General features: G+C 58.8%; 1 protein-coding gene across 2 annotated transcripts in view; it reads right to left on the bottom strand.

The window, feature by feature from the left end:
* Ergic1 (endoplasmic reticulum-golgi intermediate compartment 1) overlaps positions 1-19,906 on the bottom strand; it is a 74,962-nt gene that overhangs the window by 15,039 nt on the left and 40,017 nt on the right. For both annotated transcript variants that reach the window (XM_046421338.2, XM_058571837.1), the window contains exons 4-7: positions 18,048-18,142; positions 12,951-13,075; positions 5,119-5,223; positions 3,705-3,765 (exon numbers count right to left, since the gene is read on the bottom strand). In XM_046421338.2, the coding sequence (XP_046277294.1) occupies positions 3,705-3,765; positions 5,119-5,223; positions 12,951-13,075; positions 18,048-18,142 (386 nt within the window). The remainder of the gene's footprint in view (positions 1-3,704; positions 3,766-5,118; positions 5,224-12,950; positions 13,076-18,047; positions 18,143-19,906) is intronic.

Genomic DNA, 19,906 nt, shown 5'->3' with positions numbered 1-19,906 from the left:
CATACAGCACGTTCCGTGAGCTGGGACAGGAGGAGACATTCTCTCTCACGTGTGTGGGCACCTGTAAGAATTATCTAGAAAGATCCCAGGAAGCCCTGAGCAGCCTGGCCCTGGGGAGGAAGGCAGGGTTTGAGAGAGACCCCACTCCACCGCGGGCGCTGCTCACATAGTTTTACTTGAAAACAAACTGAGTGTTAGTTTTCAAAAGAAAAAGCTTGCCAACCAGAAAAGCCCAGTGACGGGAGCTGCCGATTCCTTTCCCCTTTGTCAGTGACTGGCCCTGGATCCTGCCACCTCAGCCCTGCCCTGCCCTGCTGACACAACTCTGGCCCCTCCCCCACAGGCCGCACGGGGAGGTGCCCGGACCTGGCCTCACTCATCTGCTGTTCCCCAGAGCCCTGCGCAGGGCCTGGTACGGTCAGATGGCAGCAGATGCTTGCTGCATGAATGAACGGATGGAAGCTGCTGGCCCAGCGTGAATGGAGGAGCGGGTGAATCAGCTACTGAGAAGCATGAGGTCACCAGGGTCCAGCACCCAGCCGCAGCCCTGAGGCACCAGTCTTTCCAGGGCAGAAAGAATCCTCCTGGGCCTTCTGGGATGCTAGGAGAGGCATCCAGGTCTGGGACCATGGGGCTAAGACAACATGGAGACCTAGGCCTGGGGTTCCAGCCCTGACTCACCAGGCCAGTACAGGCCTGGTCCTGGACTCACTGGTGGGGATGGGGTCCAGCCTGGCACACTTCCTCCCGGGCCCTGCAGAGTCTCCAGAAGGAACAGAATCAGGCCAACCCCTCAGAAAACCTGGGGAAAGCCCTGCAGCCTTGGAGCTGGACCCAGGAAGCCCCACCTGTGTCTAATGGCTCTCAGCCCAGAGTGTGAGGATGCCCTGGGATCGAAAGACCTCACCTGTGAAGAGCTGGGTCAGTGGGCCACGGGTGGGTCTCAGCATTTAATCCAGGAGTCCATGACCACCCTGGACATACGGTGTCCCAAATGCGCACAGCATTAAACTCGGAAGGAATGAATGCCTTACCCAGATCAGACCTGTACTGTCTTTGTTAGAACTTATGCAAAACTCGGCTGTCATAGGGAAACCTCACGGTCACCACCACATCCACCTTCCACACGGGACTGGCTCACGTTCCCATGTATTGACTGCAGATGGGGGTTTGTATGTGGCCGCCCGTCTTCCTCTAACGGGAGTCTGCAGCTCTCCAAGGAGTGAGCTTCAGGGACATCTTTTCAAGGCCAAGGCAAGGAACCCAAGCCCCAGGGAGCCTGTGTCCTCACCCGCATGTCCCCAGCACCTCGCCACAATAGGTGCTCAACATGCCTGACTGCCCAGGCCTTGATGGGGCCTCCCAGGACATGGGGACACAGGATGTCCTCGCCCTGCCCCACGGCCAGGGCTGACTGGCTCCTGTCTTCACTCTTCGGAACAGCGATCCCGCAGCAGCGTCTCCCTAGGTCTCTCCCAGCTGTCCTGGTTCTTTCCAGTGCTCTCCTCTAGCAGAACCCAAGGCTCACAAGCTTTGATGCAGTTCCCCAGATATCTGCCCACTAGAGGCAGGCACACGCGGGCTTGGCGGAGGGTTCCTGGAGACCACAGGCTCCTTGCGCCCCTCCAACACCATCAACACAGGGCCCCCTGGTTTCCTCTGCACCCCACCAGTGGGATGAGCTTCGAAGCTGCGCTTTCTTTTGTCTTTTTTGGGGGCTGGGGCCCAGGCCTTGCACACGCAAGGCAGGGGCTCTCCTCTCCCTGCACCTCCAAACCGCACAGTTAAACCAGCAGCCTGCGTGTGTGAGTCGCACACCATTCAGTGCCATGACACAGGACACAATTCTGCCTAAGAACAGCCTAGGTGTGGCCATGGGAACTGTTCCCAAAGTAGGCCACTGACACCGCAAAGGAGAAGGAAGAGAAGGGCTGGCACTTGCGCAGCACGACTCACGGACTGAGCCCTTGACACTCCCTTGCTGATTCTCATGGCAAGGCCCTGCGAGAGGTGGAGGGGACGCTCCCATCTTACAGATGAAGAAACTGAGGCTTAGGGGTTAGCAACTTCCAAGTTCTTCCCAGTGCTGCGGAGTGATGAAGCCTGACTCTGGAGTCCAAGGTCCCCCATCACCACACTGCCACCTGACAACTGCTCCTACAAGTGATGTCCAGGTGTGACAGTTCATCACTCCTTAGCATGGCTCACACACCTGGTGGTTACTGGCACAGGCTGAGTCCTGGGGACAGACAGTGGGCAAGGCAGAGCCCCCAGTTCATGGGCTTATGTTTTTGCTGGAGCCACAACCAAGAGCAACAAATGACTGAAGGGACAGGTCATTTCCCAGGCTGGCACGTGCAGGGGGGGAAATGGGCTCGTTCCTATGAGTGGGGACTGCTGGCCGGGAGGGACTCTCTGAACGGGTAGCGTCTGTGCTGAGACCTGATTGACAGGCAGGGGCCAGATGCCATTCTGGCTCCAAGCTGCATAGAGAACAGCTCTGCAGAGGCCTGGGCATAGGGGACAGAGGACAGAGGCCCAGCAGGTGGTCTGACCTGGGAAACGGAAGCCAGTCCTCCCGCTGGCTGGCTGAGGCCCGAGAGGACTTATCTCAGCCCACAGCCGGAATCTGGCCACAGCGCTATCTGCTCTGCCACTCGGGCCTTCCCAGCACAGATGGCCAGTGCGTCCTCGCTGCCCCACATGCCCCTGAAGTGCACGCTGCCCTCATGCAGGATGACAATGACCCCTCCACACAGATCAGGCCTCTGTCCAGACCCTGCACTCCAGCCAGAAGGCTGCACCTGCCTGTGAGGAAGTACTGCTTGTCCCTCCTGCAGGCAGCAGGAACGGCCACCCCAGAGGGACAGCACCTGCCAATAGCAAGGCCAGACCATCGGCAGAACCACGACAAACAGGTGGCCCGCTGAGGGCTAGGCAGTGCGGGGGAGAGCCCGGGTGGGCGCCCCCCTTCCCATCCAGGCGTGATGACGCCAAACAGAGCTCAACAGCTTGTGCTCTCTGCACCCCGAAAAACTAAAAACGACTTCTGCTCAAGGAGATGGACTTCACAGGGACACAGGGAGACGGGGGTTTGACTGCCTGGTGGGCAGAGAGTGGAGGTGTCTCCTTTCACTGCACCCTTGACTGTGGGAGGAATCAGAGAGCTCGGGTGAGGGGATGAGGCAGGTGACCCGTCCAGCATGGGGGGTGGCTTGAGCAGACAGGCCTGCCGGGCCCCTGTGTGTGAGCGTACGTGCGCGTGAGGTGTGCAGCACCTGTGTGTGGTCTAGTGTGTGCAGATGGCTGTCCTCTTTCAAGGGAGAAGAGGGGAGGAGCCACTGCGGGTTGGGAGGGGCAGGCAGTCAGGGGTGGCCACCTGGGCTACCTCCAGAGATGTTCTCGCAGTGGCCTCCTGGAGCGAGAGTGGGTTTGGGCCTGGCCATCACCCTCAGGCTACTGTCTCCACTCAGAAGAGCATGCAGTAGCGGTGACGATCCTCCCTGCCTCCCCCTGTCCCTCAACCTTCCCTCTATCCCCTCTGCCCTCCTTCTGCCTCCTCTGCCCTCCCCATCCCCTCTGACCTCCTTTGGTCCCTTCTGCCCTCCCCCAGCCCCTCTGTCCTTTGGTCCCCTCTGTCCACCCCCTGTCCCCTTCCACCTGCAGTGGGGGGCTCCCGGGGCCGAGGGCCGTAGGACACTCACGGTTGGAGTTGAGTCTGTCGGCTCCCCCAAGGGCATTGAAAGCTCCGTGGACATTCTGGACCTGTGGAGAAGCACAGTGAGCCATGGGGACAGGCCCTGGCCGTGGGGCACTGGCCACGAGAGCCTGGTCTGGGGTGCTCACTTGTGGTTGAGGGGTCCAGCAGGATTGTGGGGAGCAGGAGACAGCAAGGGCTGGGTGTGGGGAGGCAGCAGCCTTCCGCTGTGAGAGCCTAGTAGGCGCGCTGTCCGGCCCCCCGTGTCGCTCATTTATGGCCCTCACAATGTATCACTGGCCTGTTTCACAGAAGAGCACCCCAAGGCCCGAGAGGCACCCAGAGACAGACTTGTGGACAGACTCTTCCTGGGCACCTGGGCAGGCACCCACCAGGCAGGGGCAGTTACAGAGTGGGCTACGGCCACGGCCACCTCTCGTTAGGGCTCGGTGGGGAACAGCTGAGCTGAGGAGGATGAGCACCCTGCAAGTGGAGCATGCCACCAGGGGCCCCTAAGAGGGGACACGCAGCCGGACACCCTGGGCTTCATAGAGGAAGGGACACCAAGACTGGGGATGAGTCAGGCCAGCGGCCTGAGCCGGAGCCTGAGGAGCCTACAAAACCCCGGTGGCCCCAGGGTTAGGAGGGTGGCAGGGGGGCCACGGGAGCAAGGCCCCCACAGGGCAGGCTGCAGCCGGGCGGGCAGTGGGTGGGTGACACAAGATCGTCCCGATCCTCCTGGGCCCTCTGGCCGTGGTCACTGAGCAGCCCTTCAGAGCCACAGGCTTTAATCAGGCAGGAAGGGGAGTCTGCGAGGGAGGAGGAAGCCTGTCCCTGCGCTGCTCTGGGGCTGGGGTCCAAGTCTGGTTTCTGACCCAGGTGGGTGTGGGTGGAGGAGGGTGGAGGTGGGTGCCGGACGTTCTCTCCACATGGCATCTGTGGCTCATCTCACGATCACTCGCACAGTGACCTGGTGAACGTGTGTCATCCCAAAGGCTCCACCTGGGCAGAGGCCACGCTTGGCCTCCTGGTGTGAGCCACGCCAGCAGCTAGTAGGTGCTCAGTGGGCGGTTCTTGGACAGACAGATGGCAACCATGGGTGGACGGCCCTAAGCTGGGGGCGTGTTAAAGAATTTCTCACTAAGTCAGAATTCCCCACTAAGGACACAGTGTGGGCCGCTGTCCCTGAGTCCTGGCACGGGCACGTGTCGGGATGCTGCTCTCAACACTGCAGGCAGGCCCCCCAGAAACGAGGAGGAGGAGCAGGGCAGAGAGGCAGAGTCTCAGATGGGCCGTCCCCCCAGAAGGCATTTGCCTGTGCCCAAGGAGGACAGAGGGGACGAGGTGACACAGCTACTGTACCCTCACTCCTGGCCTTGCCACCCCGAGTGTGCCCTCAGGCTCCTCAGGCTCCGGCTCACCTGTAGTGTGTCCCCAAAGGAGAGCTTGTGGATGATGTGCGTCATGTCTGGGTTCTGTGGCTGGGCCGTGGCGCTGTGTGTGGACACGTGGAAGTTGCCAGGTACCTGGGAAAGAAAGGCAAGTTTCAGGATTGTGGCTGTACAGGGTGGGATTCAGGGGCTGTGGGATCCAGGTGCAGCACAGGCAGTCAGACCTGGAGTCAGACCTCGGTTTGGATCCTGGCTTATATCATTTCCAGCTGTATGACTTTGAAGGAGCCACTTCACCTCTCTGAGCCTCCGACTCCTCTCTTGTAGAAGGGGGGCTTACAGTACCTACCTGAGGAGGGAGCTGGGGTAACCTTGAGGGAGAATGTGGGTGCCCCCCCACCCCAGGGCAACTGGCACGAATCAGGACCCGAGACAGTGGCTGGTCCCCAGCACCCTCCACGGTCTCTGGGCTGCAGGACAAGGGTCTTCCTTGAACTCCAACCAAGACCTCCTACCCAAGGATGCCCACTGCCCTGGACAGGGGAGCCCTGAGGACAGACTGTGGCAGCCTCATTCCTTCCCTGGGTCTCGAGGCCTGGCAGAGCCTTGCCCCAGGGAGGCTTGAGACAAGAACCTGTGGGCCCAGAGCTGACAGCCACAGGTCAAGCTACGGACGGTGATGGCTCCCCAAGACCTCCTTGCTCCTGCACAAGGCTCATCTTCCCCTCCCAGCAATGCAGACCAAGGCCCTGGGGTCACACCCAACATCCCGGCCGTCAGGAGCCCTGTCCACCACCTTCCTGCACACCAGTGCCTGCCCCTCTCCAGCCATCGAGGAGGCCCTGGGCCAGGCTCTGGACAGACAGCAATGGCAGCCTCGCCCTGGGCACCCAGCGCCTGCCTTGTCCCCACCTGGTCTAGGCCCTTCACTGACCAAGTTGGCCTCTCAGCTCCTCCCCAGACCCTCCCCGGCTGGCTCTCTGTCTGTGGTGTGGATGTGGCTCATCTCCCAGGGCTCGAGTTGGAGGCTTGGGAGGTGGGGCCTTTGAAAGAAGGGCCTGAGTGGAGGGCCACAGGTCAGAGGGGACACTACCCTCCAAAGGGACTGGTGTAGTTCTCCTGGGACCCTGGTTAGTTCTTGAAAGTGGGCTATAAAAATAGCAGAGCCAGACCCTCGGCTCACTTTGGCTTCCTGTGTCACCACGTGATCCCTCTTGCACGCACTGTGATGCCACTGGCCAAATGGACGGGGCTGCCCAACCCTGGGCTTTCAGCTTCCAGAACTGAACCAAATAAACCTCTTTTCTTTATATCCATCCCAGCCTCAGGTATTTCATTATAGCATTGAAAAACTAATACATAGTTGAGTTCACATCCTCAAGTGCTGGGTTATGGCTACTGGCAAGCACTCTGCCCTGTCCTCTCTGCCACTGTCACCTGTGCTCACACATGTCTGCCACACCGGCCTCCCTGTTCTGCCTGGGACATTGCCCAGCATGTCCTACCTCAGGGCCTTTGTGGCCACCACTTCTTCCTGGAATCCTTTTCACCATGGCCGTCCCACCTCCTTTGGGTCTATGCTCAGGTGTCACCTCTTAGGCCTTCCTTGTTCCCCTGTCCACAAGAGCACCACAATCTTTAACTGCTAGAGCACTTGTCTTCTGTCTTATCTTGTCCCCACCTCCTCCCACTGCACGGTAAGTCCACACCAGCAGGGACCTGTCTGCTTCGTCCCCTGCTCTCTCAGACCCGACCTGGACAGGTGCTTCCCTTACTGAATGAACGAATGACCTCTGATCCTTGGCCTGGCACCTGGTCACTCCCTTCATATAGAAAAGGGAATTGAGGCTCACAGCAGTGAAGACACCCGCTAAGTCCCCAGGTCGAGAGCTGTGGTCTGACTCATGTCCCTGGATGTGCCCCTTCCTCTGGCTCACATGGGGTGCACCCCTCTCAGTGGCCCTCGGTGACAGCACAGAGTAGGGAACTAGGGGAGCTGGAGTAGCTGAGCCCTGAAAAGCAGGGGTGACGGCAGCAGGCCCGAGAGGGAGGCAGTCATGTGTCAAGGACCTCGGGTGTCACAGTGAGAAGGCCGGGGTCATCTCGGTGCTGACCTAGAGCACGTCTGCTCCAGGCGCACCTTGCGGAGCCTGAGCTTCAAGGCCCGGCCAGGGGGGCCGTGGACTGCAGTGGATGGGGCAGCCCATGGGGCCCGCCTGGGGCATGAGGAACAGCTTGGCCCTGCTCGGGGCCCAGAAAGCCAAGGGCAGCAGCAGCAGCTGAGCTCCACACCTGGGCTCGAGACCAGCCCCGCTTCCTGGGGCCTCAGGCAAGGTGGTGGCCGCCCCATCACCACCAGAAAACAGGGAGTGAAGGAGGTGGCACAGAGCAGGTGGCAGTCAGTGGCTTGGCTTTGGGGATGGGGACACCTGTCATGGGGGCCAGGGAGAAGGGCCCTGGAAGAGGGAGGGGATGAAGGCGCCAGGCTCGAGGGGGGCACATTAGACTTGAGGCTCTGCTGACTTGGCTTCGCTGACGTAGGGAATTCCCAGAACCTGTGCAGGGCTGGGGAGAGCCGGAGGGGGACAGAGCACCTGCCCAGCAAGCACAAGGGCCACAAAACCCAGCTGACCAGGACAAGAACCTCCACCCACAGGCCCAGAGCTCCCGCCCCTGTGGCCGGCCCTCCTGGAGGTAAGCAAGCCCCCAGCCACTCCTGGAGCTCTCCCCCCACCAGCACGGGCCTCCTGTGGACGGGCCACGGGCACAGCTCAGACTCAAGGCTCCCAAGGCTAAGCAGGTGGGGGAGGTTGGCTCCAGGCATCTGCCGCCCGCGGTGGCCTCGGAGGCTGACTCAGGGATGGGCCCCTGCTGCACACAGCCATCACAGGTGCTGACTCATGCCAGCGCCCGCCGGGCTGCAGAGGAGAGGACGTTGGTGACTGTGGCACCTGCGTCAGCATCTCTGATGCTTCCAGAGCTCAGGCTGAGCCGGTGCCTCCCCCTCCCCTCCCCTCCCCTCCTGGGGCTGCTGGGGGGGCCACCTGCGTCAGCCTCGGCCGGGCAGGGGCGGCTGAGAGCGTGGACCCCGCACGAGGCTGTGGTCCCCATGCACAGCTGCGCTTCCTGATGGACGGAAAAGGGGGCTGTGACACAGTCTGGCCGGAGGCTGGGGGATGAGGGCGCAGGAGGTGGCTGCAGGGTCTCTGTTCTCCAAGGGTCTGGGCGGAGGGTGGCCCAGAGCATAGAGATGCGCTGGCCACAGGACACAGCTGTGAGGCGGCAGCTGTGGGCAGTGGGCTCGGGGTCCTGGTGCCAGGCTGCCTGTGTCCAGATCCTGGCCGATTGTCCTTGAGCTGGCTACTAAACCCCCTGGGCTCATCTGCTCCAGACTCCTGTGGAAAGGGCTGGAAAGAGCCCAGTGGGGGTGGCCACAGCATGAGGACTGGTGGGACCTTTCAGACCGGGCCCAGCCTGCTGGAAGCCCTCTGTGTCCATCTATGCTCACAGTAACTTGCTTGTGCCAGGTGGTGACCAGTGTGGGGTGGCTCACTGTCCAAGCCCTGCAGGGTGTGGTCCTTTCTCACAGCTGGGAAGCGGGTGCTGACCCCCAGCGAAGGAAACCAGAACGCCGCGTCTCCAACCAGTGGGCACCCCAGCTCGGGTTTCTGAACAAGAGTCTGCCTGACCCCAAAAGGGCAAGTTCTGGTTCAGCCAGAGCAGCTGGGGCCCCAACGGAGCTTGTCCAAGGGAGCAGATGGCAGCTGGGGCACGGGTGCCAGGAGATGGAAAGGTTTGGCGCTTGGTGGTCTCCCGGGCACTGGGAGCGTAGACCCGAATCAACCCAGGCCCTTCCTGTCCCCTCTGGGGAGTGCCCAGGTTCCAGCCCTGGTGGTCACAGCTCCCAAGGGCGGCCCTGCGACTGGGGGGCTGTGAGCATCTTCAACTTCCAGGGCTGGCACAGGACCCCCAAGCCACTCGGAGCCTCATCCTGTGCCCTCCGCTCAGCACGTCCTTCATTATCTCCCCGGCTGTCACCTAAAGTACGCGTCTGCTTGTCTGAGTGCTCACCTGAGCGCTGGCCGTCTGCACAGTGGACTGTGGCCAAGGAGGGACCGTGGCCGCTCCTCTCTGCCCGCAGCCAGGGCTGAGCAGGGGGTAGAGGGCTCAGCAGCCTGGATGCATGGGAGAGCTAGTGCCCAGAGCAGCGACGAGAGCCCCTGGGGCAGGCAGGGAGGGGAGTGACGGCGTCCAACAGGGGCCCACCGCATGGGATGTGGCTGCAGTAGATCCCCAGATGGTACAGCGGTGGAGCAGGCAGCCCGGGCCCACCTCCTGTCCTGCCAGCCTGCCGTGGCCTCCCCTGGCCACCCCCTCTCTAGGCCACCCCAGCTTTGGCTTGGACCCCACTGTCCCTCGCCTCCCAAGAATGAGGCTCCTGCAGTGGCCATTCTCTGCCCTTGTGGCCTTCCCTGGGCCATCCACAGTGCACAGGTGAGTGGCCCCCGCCCTGTCCCCCTGCACCCTGTGGCACACCCTCTCTCTGACACACATTGGCCACGTCACCTGCTGGGTGTCTGAGAGGTTGACGCATTGCTAGTGTGGTCCCCCGTGTGGTAGTGCTGAGGCTGGTGGGGCTTGACAGGTGGGCACAGCGGCAAGTGGCCAGGTCATGGGCACTGCCCTCAGAGGGGATTAACGTGCTTCTGCCCCTCCCCATTGCTCCTGGCTTCCTGTCCCTTGACTCCACCATGGTGACGCCATCCACCGCGAGGCCTCCCCAGAGTTAAGTAGATGCCCACCAGGCTCAGATCTGAGAACTGAAGAGACCTTTCTTCTTTCCTTGTTCTGGGGGGGGCGGTGGTCTCACTGTGTCACCACGCTGGCCTTGAACTCCGGGGCTCCAGTGACACTCCTGCCTCAGCCCCAGAGAGCACATCTCTTTTTTTCTGTTTTTGGAAGAAAACTTGCTCTCCTCTGGTGCATGTTGCTCACGCACAGCGGTGGCTCCTAGTGACATGCTCATAGTACACGGGGCCACTTGCTCAGCTTCACTTCCCGCATCTCCCCTTTCCCTCCCCTTCCCCCGCCCCTTCCTTTACCCTCAGGGCCTCCCTTTGACTTTCCTGATGTCCCTTTTTTGTCCCCTCTAGATTTCACATGAGAGAAAACACGGGACACTGTCAGAGTCTGGCTTATTTTGTTTAACATGATATTCTCGTTTCATTTATTTTCCTGCAAATAACATAATTTCATTCTTGTTTATGGCTGAATAAAACTCCATGATGCATACATGCCACATTAAAAAAATCATCTGCTCCTCTATTGATGATCTCTTATCTTTCTGAAGTGCCCGGCCTCAGGTATTTCATTATGGTAAAACCGACTTAGCCCATGTGTTTTCTACATTCCAGAAACTGTCCAGCCCTTGCTGCCTCCTGTCTGAGCACCCATCTCATATCTTTTGTTACACTGCCTGTCTCCCCAGTTCTCAATGATGGGGTACACCAGAAATCGGTCCTCAAGTACATTTTTTTCAAGACCTTGTGTTCTCAACGGTTTTGGTGACCCTTCTGCCAGTCTGACTACCCTGTTTTAAAAGTTAAAATGTTTTTAATGCACAAAATTTCAGGATTACAAAGGAAAAACAATATGTTTAAACAAGAATTAAAATATTAAAAACATTTAAACATACTTCTTTAGTAATGCATCAAATAACAAGAGGGGGGAGGGGCATGTGACAGCTGTCATTTCAAAGTAGGGACGCCCCGATGTGGCACCACTGTCGGTTCACATCAGTGACAGCCACGGGCCTGCTGACAGCTAGTGTCCTGCCTGCACTCACTGCAGACAGAAGGGCTGAATCTGAGTCAGAGCTTGGCAAAAACAACATGCACTCGACCTCTGTCCAAGATCATGGGCCCTTGAGGTCACCCTGCTGTCCCTGGGGTACCTGCAAGTGAGTCTCCCGTCCTCCTGTGTCAGAGGACGCCAGGTGTGGATTGAGGCTCCACGCCATCCCCAGGTCAACTCCAACCTCGATGTAACATCTCCAGGGGACACTGGATGGACACCGCAGAGGACACAGTAACTGAACTGTGGACCCCCAGCATCACGGGCCCCATGTCAGGGAATCGGAACCGCCCGGCGGCAAGGAAACGCCTAAGAGGCTTCTTCGTTCTCGCCGGACCTGCTGCCCCATGCAGGTCATGTGTGGAGTGACCTGCCTGTCCACTCCACACCCCTAACCGACCGCGCCACCCCAATCCACTGACACAGCCACTGTCCCGGAGCCCCGCTCCAGGTCCCTAGGGCCAGCCCCCACAGGGCCACCAGGCTGACCCTTTCTGTAAGGGTGGAAACGTCCTGCACCTGCACTGACACGGTAGCCACCAGCCCCCTGTGGCTAGTGAGACTGAGGGACTAAATTTTATACTTTGTTGAATTTTAGCTAATTATGGTTTCAGTAGCCTTCGGGCCACTGTGGGGCGATTACATGGCTCCTCTGCCTGAACACGAGGACCACTGGACAGTCCAGATCACGTGCACAGGCGGACCCCGGGAAGCGGCCGACCTGCACAGAAGCCCCAGTGCACCAGGCCTCCCAGGATCCCACCCCTGTTGTCCTCTCCCACCCTGCTCCTGGGCTGCAGCACTGTAAAATCCATCAGAAGTGACAATGTCCCTACAGCAAGCTTCAAGAAGGCCCAGAGGAGGCAGAAGGTGGAAGGGCACTCTACCCGGGAGCTACACCTCTAGAGCTTTCTAGTTTTTATTTTGAGACAGGGTCTTGCTAAGTTGCTGAGACTGGCCTCAAACTTGTGATCCTCCTGCCTCAGCCTCCTGAGTCACTGGGATTATAGGTGGCCACTGTGCTGGCCAGAGGGTCTAACTTGTTTTTGGTACTGGGGTTTGAATGCAGGGGCACTTAACCACTGAGCCACAACCCAGCCCTAGAGTGTCTAACTTTTAAGAGTCAGAAATGTGGACACTTTGAATCTGTTGGTATTAGCTCTGGTGCATTTAAATGTGGAACAGGAAAAAAGCAGCTTGTTTTTCCGGCTAGATGTGGCCAGTGAGTTAGCAACCTGCACTCAGGTGATCAGGGGTCACAGGAAGGGCATTCTAAGCAGAGACAGAGAGACGCAAGCAGAAGCCAGGAGCCACCAGTGGCTGGCTGGGTGGCCCTAGGAAGGTGGCTGTCGGACATGGGGCAGCTGTGGGACCTGGGTCTAGGCATCCTGTAAATGGCTGCAAGGCTCAGGGTGAAATGCCAAGCTGAGCAGAGAGGGCTGTGCCTACCGCCCCCTGCTGGCTCAGAGCCCCCCATCCTCCCAGGTGCACCCTACATGGGACTGGGTCCCTGTTTCTAAGGACAAAACAACAGGGACTTTCAAACTCACCCCATCCACTCTTCCCTGGGCCTCAGCCCTCAGCACAGTGCTTGGCCCAGCGGACACTCCCAGCCCAGGGACCACTCACTGCCTGGCCCGAGACCAGCCCGAGCACAGAAGGTGCTGGATACATGTGTGGAATGAGGTGTCATTGTTACCCTATGTCCTCAACCTGAAGGAGCTGGGACATTGCGGGGCATGAGGAGGAGAACCAGAGCTGGGACCAGAACCCAGGGCCCCAGGCTGAAGGTTCTGGGGAAGGAGAAGTCCCTCCTGAGAGGGCCGCAGGGCTCAGGGCGGCGGGAGCCTGGAACTGCCCCAGGTTCTCAGGAACCACCCGGCGCTGGGCCCCGACTCCCAGCTCACCTGGGGCTCTGTCGGGGTCCAGCTTTGGGGGCACACAGCTCCCAGAGGGTTTCCAGGGGGAGGGTGCGAGGCAGGGAGCAGGCAGGGGCCGGCGTCTCCTACCTTGTTGATGCTGAACTGCCCCTCGAAGCGGCAGCCCACCCCGTTGTTGAGCGGGATCTTCATGGAGTTGTCGATGTGGCCCACCTCGTGCCGGCCCATCTCGTCCTGGATGTCCAGCCCGACCACTGTGGAGCCGAGGAGACAGTCACCCCACCAGGCGGCAGGTGGGGAGCAGCCCCTCACAGGAGCCCAGGCCTCCATTCCACGCCCAGGCCTCCCCTCGCTGGGTCGGCAGAGGACAGAAGGAGGTCAGCCAGCTGGGAGAGAGTGGCCCCAGGCTGGGAGGAAGCAACACCTGAACCTTCCCAGGCCTGAAACCCACCAAGCCACCTGCTGAGGGGGAGGAGCCTGGGGAAGCAGGGGTGGGTGGGTGGCTGCTAAAGCTAGGCCCATGCGGGCAGTGGGTGGTGGGGAGGGATGGACCCTGAGGCCTGGCGTGCTGGAGCGCTGAACCCCAGCCCTGCACTTTCCCAGCTGGGCAGGCTTGGCTCAGGCACTCAGGAACCCCTCCTTGCCTCTGTCACCTCCTGGGAAATGGGGGCGGTGAGGTTGGGACATCCCTGAAGATCAGGAGGACCAATGGTGCTTGGAGCTGGGGCTGCTAGGCGGTCAGCAGGACGTCCATCCAGAAGCTCTGACTCGGGTCACTGTGTGAACAGGCCGGAGCTCGCTCACGGCCCCCACAGTCTGGCCTCCTCCCCAGGGAGGCCCACCAGGACGGGGCTTCCTCCTGGGGCTCAGCTGCTTTCTCTAGGTTCCTCCAAACCCCACAGAGGACACCTGTGACTTGGAGTCTTTGCCTGACTTCAATGGGACTCTGTCACCTCAGTGTGACACGGCTTCCCCATGTGTAAAATGGACAGGCCAGTGTCTCCTGCATTCCCCGAGATGGTCCAAAGGGCAGGCAGGAGAGGTGGCTATGAACTACGGCAGCGCAGACCACCCCCCCGGCCCCCTGTAGGCAGGCCAGCTGGAGGTCTTAGACTCCATAAGAGAACCAGGGCCAGCCCTGCTCCCTAGTGGGCGGTGGTGTGTGTGGGGGGGTTGGGGGCACGTGACTGCCTGTCAAAGAGGACCTCAGGTCTATAGGACCTGGGGACACGGATGTTGTGATGGTGAGGCTGACAGCACCAAGCAGGTCCCTGTTGGACTCAGCAGATCACCCCAGCTCAGGTCCCCACACAGGTGTGAGGCCTCTCGGGGCAGCATTCCTTGAAATCATGACAACTGGAAGCAGCCCTGGGGGCAGTGGCCAGCGGCGAGCACTCCCTTGGCCATCCGTTGAGCAGCCCTGCGACCTCGAGCAAGTCACCTAACACCTCTGTGCCTGTTTCTTCCTCCGTTACAGGCTGGCTGTGAGGAGTCAAGAAAATTGAAACAGCACCTACTGTGTGCCAGACGCTCTTGTCAGGACCTGCCACTGGAAGACACCTGTGGGGACCGGCGTTGTCAGCCCCAGCCCACCCGGGGAAACCGAGGCATGGGGTCTCCCAGCTGAGAAACAACAAGACTTGGACCGGAGCCAGGAAGTCTTGCTCCAGAGCCAACCCTCAGCAGCCCTGCGGGACAATGATACCCAAATATGTCAACACGGTCAAGGGTTCAGGATGGGCCTGGCCCCGAGGAAGGGCAGTCATTTTTTTATTAATATTCTGAGTAATGTAAGAGCAGTTGAAAAAAAAATCCCTCGTGGGGCTCTGGCTCCAAGAGCCCTGGGGACACCAAAAGCTGAGGTTGCTCAAGCGCCACCTATAAAATGAGGCAGCATTTGCATATGACCCACGGCATCCGGCATCTGTCTATTCAAATCACCTCCCCAGGACTTACAACGCGCTCTGCAAACAGCTGCTACAGCTTGGACCTCAGGTGCCCCTGAGACCCATGTGAGAGAGCCTTGGTCCCTGGCTTGGCACTGTTGGGAGGTGGTGGAACACTCAAGGGGTGGAGCTTAGTGGGAGGACACTGTCACTAGGGTGTGCCCTTGAAGGGAAGGAGGACTACAGCCCCTTCCTCTCTTTCACTTCCTGCCTGGAGCAACTTTGCTCCAACACACACACTACCATGATGTGCTGCCCCGGCCCCAAAGCAACAGAGCTAACCAGGGAAGGACTGAAGCCTCCCAAACTGAGCCCCAATAAACCTTTCCTCTTTGTAAGTTGACTTTCTCAGGGATTTGTTACAGTAACAGACAACTGGCGGATACAGTTTTTATGCTTGTCCTTTAGGGAATAATGATGAGGAAAAAGTCTTTTTTTTTCCCCAATGTTTTTGATCTGCAGTTAGTCAATTCCCTGGATGTGGAACCGGCAGATGTGGAGGGCTGACTGTGTGTGTTTGCACATGCATGCACTGAGTGGTGGTAGGGAAGGGGCCCTACTGCCAGCGGGCTTCCTTAGGGATGATGGCACAATGGGGAATAATGAAAGGGAATAAGAGAGGGGCATTCCAATGTTTTAACTTTCTTCTTTACATATTTTTGTAAGTCAAATGTGTGTCTTTAAAACTGTGCAAAAAAATATTATTTTGGGGCTGGGGGTGTGGCTCAGTGGTAGAGCGCTCACCTAATATGTGTGAGGCCCTGGGTTCGATCCTCAGCACCATAAAAAATAAATACATAAAATAAAGGTCTAAAAAAAGAATATTATTTTTAAAATCAGGGTGTGAGGTCAGACATGCAGCATGATCTCAGCAGCATTTAGAAAGGCAGACGAGGGGCTGCCAAGTGGACAGAATGATGTCAGTGTGTCCACAGACACCGTCTCTGCTCCTCTGGGTTTGCCAACGAACAATGACAAACATGCATTTTTTAAAAATATTTTTTTAGTTGTAGACGGACATGATACTTTTATTTAATTAATTTAATTTTTTAATGTGGTGTTGAGGATTGAACCCTGGTCTTCACACGTGGGAGACGAGTGCTCTACCACTGAGCCCAGCCCCAGACCACAAGCATGCAGTCTTGGCTGTGATAAAAACGTGAAGTCTGCGGCTGGGGTCGTGGGCCAGTGGTGGGGCATCTGCCTGGCACGTCCGAGGCACAGGGCTCGAGTCTCAGCACCACAGATAATAAATAAAGATCCACTGACAACTAAAATATATATAAAATGTGAAGTCCCTCCCTCCCTCTCTCCTCCCTCCCCCACTTCCTCCCTCCCTTCCTCCTTACCTCCCTCCCTCCCTCCTTACCTCCCTCCCTCTCTCCCTCCCTTCTTACCTCCCTCCCCCCTTACCTCCCTCCCTCCCTCTCTCCCTCCCTCCTTACCTCCCTCCCTGCTCCCTTCCTCCTTCCTACCTCCCTCCTTATCTCCCTCCCTCTCTCCCTCCCTCCCTCCCCCTCCCTCCCTTTTACCTCCCTTCCTTCCTCCCTCCCTCCCTCCCTCTCTCCCTCCTTACCTCCCTCCCCCTCCCTCCCTTCTTACCTCCCTTCCTTCCGCCCTCCCTTCTTACCTCCCTTCTTACCTCCCTCCATCCCTTCTTACCTCCCTTCTTACCTCCCTCCCTCCCTCCTTACCTCCCTCCCCCTCCTTACCTCCCTTCCTTCCTCCCTCCTTACCTCCCTCTCTCTCCCTCCCTCCCCTCTCCCTTCCTTCCTCCCTCCCTCCTTCCTTCCTCCCTCCTTCCTTACCTCCCTCCCCCTTCCTTTCCTCCTTCTTACCTCCCTTCCTTCCTCCCTCCCTCCTTACCTCCCGCCCTCTCTCCCTCCCCCCTCCCTCCCTTCTTACCTCCCTTCCTTCCTCCCTCCCTTCCTCCCTTCTTACCTCCCTCCCCCTCCCTCCCTCCCCCCCTCCTTTTTATTCTGCAGTGCTGGAGACAGCCTGGGCCTTTGTGCTGGGCAGGTTACCCCGAGCTGCACCCCAGCCCTTAAGTTCTTCTAACAAGAAGCCAGAGGGCGGGCCTCCAGGCTTGCTGCTCCCATTCAGGATCAGGGGCCAATGTGGCCAGCAGCCTGAAGGTGCATTCTAGGCCACTGCTTGGAGCTGGGACAGAGCCCAGAACCACGTCCCCTCCCTGCTCCACTGGCCCCCATCCTCTGGCCTGACTAAGATTTTCCTTCATGATCAGCTCCTGAAGGAGAAGCTGCCAAATGAATTGTTTTCCAAGAGGAAGGAAAAAAAATTTTTAAATGAAAATAAATAAAACTGACCTATTTCAATAAGTTCTCTGGCTCGGGGCCACTGTGGATTCAAAAGTCTAACGTCAGTCTCACCAGAAGCAGGGACAGGGCTGACACCTCCCTCCTTCTGGCTGGGCCCTGGGCGTCCTGCCCTCTGCTGTGCCCTTTAACGGCGGGTCGGGCGGGGGAAGGAGGGGGCGTCAGGTGACGCGCCAGGCAGTAGAGGGCCAGTGGCTGAGGAAGCCCAGACCATTTTTAACAACGGTCACGGTTTTTGTGAATGAAGGAGCCAGGATCTGACCCTGAATCTGACCTTGACTGCATTTTGTTTTACAGGAGTAATTCACTGTTTTGATTAAAATACCCAAAGGAGGTTTGAAGTAAAAAGGAAGCTTCCTGACCTCCCCCATAGGGACATCTTTGAGGACCTCTTGCTGACGGTGCCCACCCTCTTCTGCAGGTGCTGGTGGCTCTGGCCACCCTTCTCTGGGCCACTGCTCTGGGCTACCTTCCCGAGATGCTTGGAGGCCGGTGACCCTAATGCTTCCACCCATAGCAGCCTGCAGCCACCAGCCAGAGACAGATGGCACCTGGTCCCATCGCTACTGCGGGAAAAACTGGACGGTGTCACCACATGGCACAGCTGCCGTGATGCCGGGCTGTGGCTGGCCTGTCACTAAAGACACATCGTGGCTACCTCCTGTCCTGCCCCAGCCTCTTCCTCCTCAACAGACCACTGTGCATGGACCCTCAGGCCCTGCCTCTAAAGACCAAGAGATCCGAGGGACTCCACCCGGCCCAACAGGCTGCTCTGCAGCGGTGACCCCGAGAGGAGTTTCTTATCCCCACAAACCTCCAAAATACCTTCTCCTAAAACAGAGAGCGGGGCCTCAGAGGCCCTGTCCCCCTGGCTCACCCTGGCCACCTGCACACACAGATCTGCCCACAGGAGTGAGCGCTGCAGCGGCCTCAGGAACACTCACGTTCGCAGTGCAGGTTGGGCAAACTGATGTTCAGGCTGACGTCAATTTTGCCCCCGCTGTCCTTGTCCGGGTCATCGACGTAGAGCTCGTTCACACTGAGGGCGAGACAAGCAGAGCCTTAACTGAGAGGGAGGCAGCGATCCAGTGCCTCGTTGGTAACCAGTGCTCAGATGACCCGGGCCCACCTGGGTCCAGCCTTTGTGTGCTCAGGCTCGGGGCAGCAGGGCTCTGGGCTCCAGCTTCTCCCAAGGCTCCCCACCAAGTGGCGGGAGGAGGGGTGCGGGGAGACAAGGGCACATCTTTCACATCAGACGGGTCCAAGTTCAAATCCTGGTGGTGGCACTTTCCACGCGCACCTCTGTGAGCCCATCTGTTAAATGCAGATACGCTGCTCGTTTCTAACGGGGTGGTTTGAACTCTGAAATGAGAACCACGGGTCTTCCTAGGGCTCAGGGCCGGGCACCAACGACCACCCAGTGCCATCTGCCTCCTCTCGTGGGATCCCTTCCCATCCAGCTGGGAACCTGGAATCCTAGGGAGCTCATGCTTATAAAGCCCTGGGGGTGGACCCCGGGTTGTGGATACAGGAGATGTGGCTGCTGGAACCAGCAGCAGAGAGCACGGCTTTGAACAGACAGAATGTGTCACCCTGCGCATACAGAGCTCTTTCCTGGCTCCGACTCCTGCTCCCCATGACTCCTGCCACCGTCCATTAGATAAGCCAGGGTCACCCAAGATCTGCATGTAATGGTGCCTGTAAAACTCCTTGTGCCACATAAGGACACAGCATGGATTGTAGGGACAGGGATGTGGATATCGCTGGGGGCAGGGGATCATTATTCTGCTGCTTTTATTTTATTTTATTGGTACTGGGGATTGAACCCAGGGGTGCTTCACCATTGAGCCACACCCCCAGCCCTTTTTATATTTTATTTTGAGACAGAGTCTCACCAAGTTGCTCAGGACTTTGCTAAGTTGAGGCTGGCTTTGAACTTGCAATCCTCCTGCCTCAGCCTCCAGAGTCTCTGGAATTACAGATTGCCCAGCTGCTCTGCTGCTTTTAGTGGCCACAGCTAGGGGACATGTGGCTCCAGACAGCCACATCACCTTGCTGACAGGGAAAGTGGCACCAGGTCGGGATCTAGTAGTAACACATTTATTCACAAACATTTTTGGGCACCTGCTACCTGTCAGGCACCAGAAGCAGTGACGAAGCAAACGGGCGTGGTCTCCACTTTTGTGGCACTTTCAGACCTCGTGCCTCCTAAACAAACACTGCCACCAGCTAAGATCAGTGCCGGGACGGAGGGCTGCAGGGCACCACGGGAGGGACACAGGGCGACAGGCCTCCAGGGAGCTGGTAGGGGGCTCCTCTGAGATGCAGGTAAGGTCTGCAGGGAGATGAGGCAGGTCCTGGCAGAGACGGGAGGAAGACCCCGCAGCTTGTGCCAAGGCCTGGCAGTGGGGAGGACGCAGCGTGTGTGGGACCCGAGTGAAGGTCACCGAGGCTGCAGCGTGGAGCAAGGGGAAACGGGGCTGTGACGCAGTTGGAGAGTGCCGGGCCACCGTCTTCAGAGTTGGTGCAGAGCACAGCCAGATGGTCAGGCTCGCACTTGAATGGGCACCCTCCAGAGGGACCATCCTGTGACAGGGACACCAGACAGGAGGCAGCCAGGATGTGGGGGGATGGACAGGAGGCCAGGCACCGTGCAGAGCAGGCTGGACTTGCGGAAGGGTGGCGGTGGGGTGGGCAGAGGCAGGCATGTGGGTAGAAGGCCACATTTCTTTCCGGGCCGGGAGCACCTGGGGAACTCGGGGCAGGGGAGGGACAGGTACTGAGTTTCAGGGGCTGTTCTGAT

This window comes from Marmota monax, unplaced genomic scaffold (assembly GCF_021218885.2).
Source record: "Marmota monax isolate L192 unplaced genomic scaffold, Marmota_monax_Labrador192_F-V1.1 WCK01_AAM20220418_F8-fsc00084, whole genome shotgun sequence".
NCBI lineage: Eukaryota > Metazoa > Chordata > Mammalia > Rodentia > Sciuridae > Marmota > Marmota monax.
This window is presented reverse-complemented; position numbering and strand designations above follow the sequence as displayed.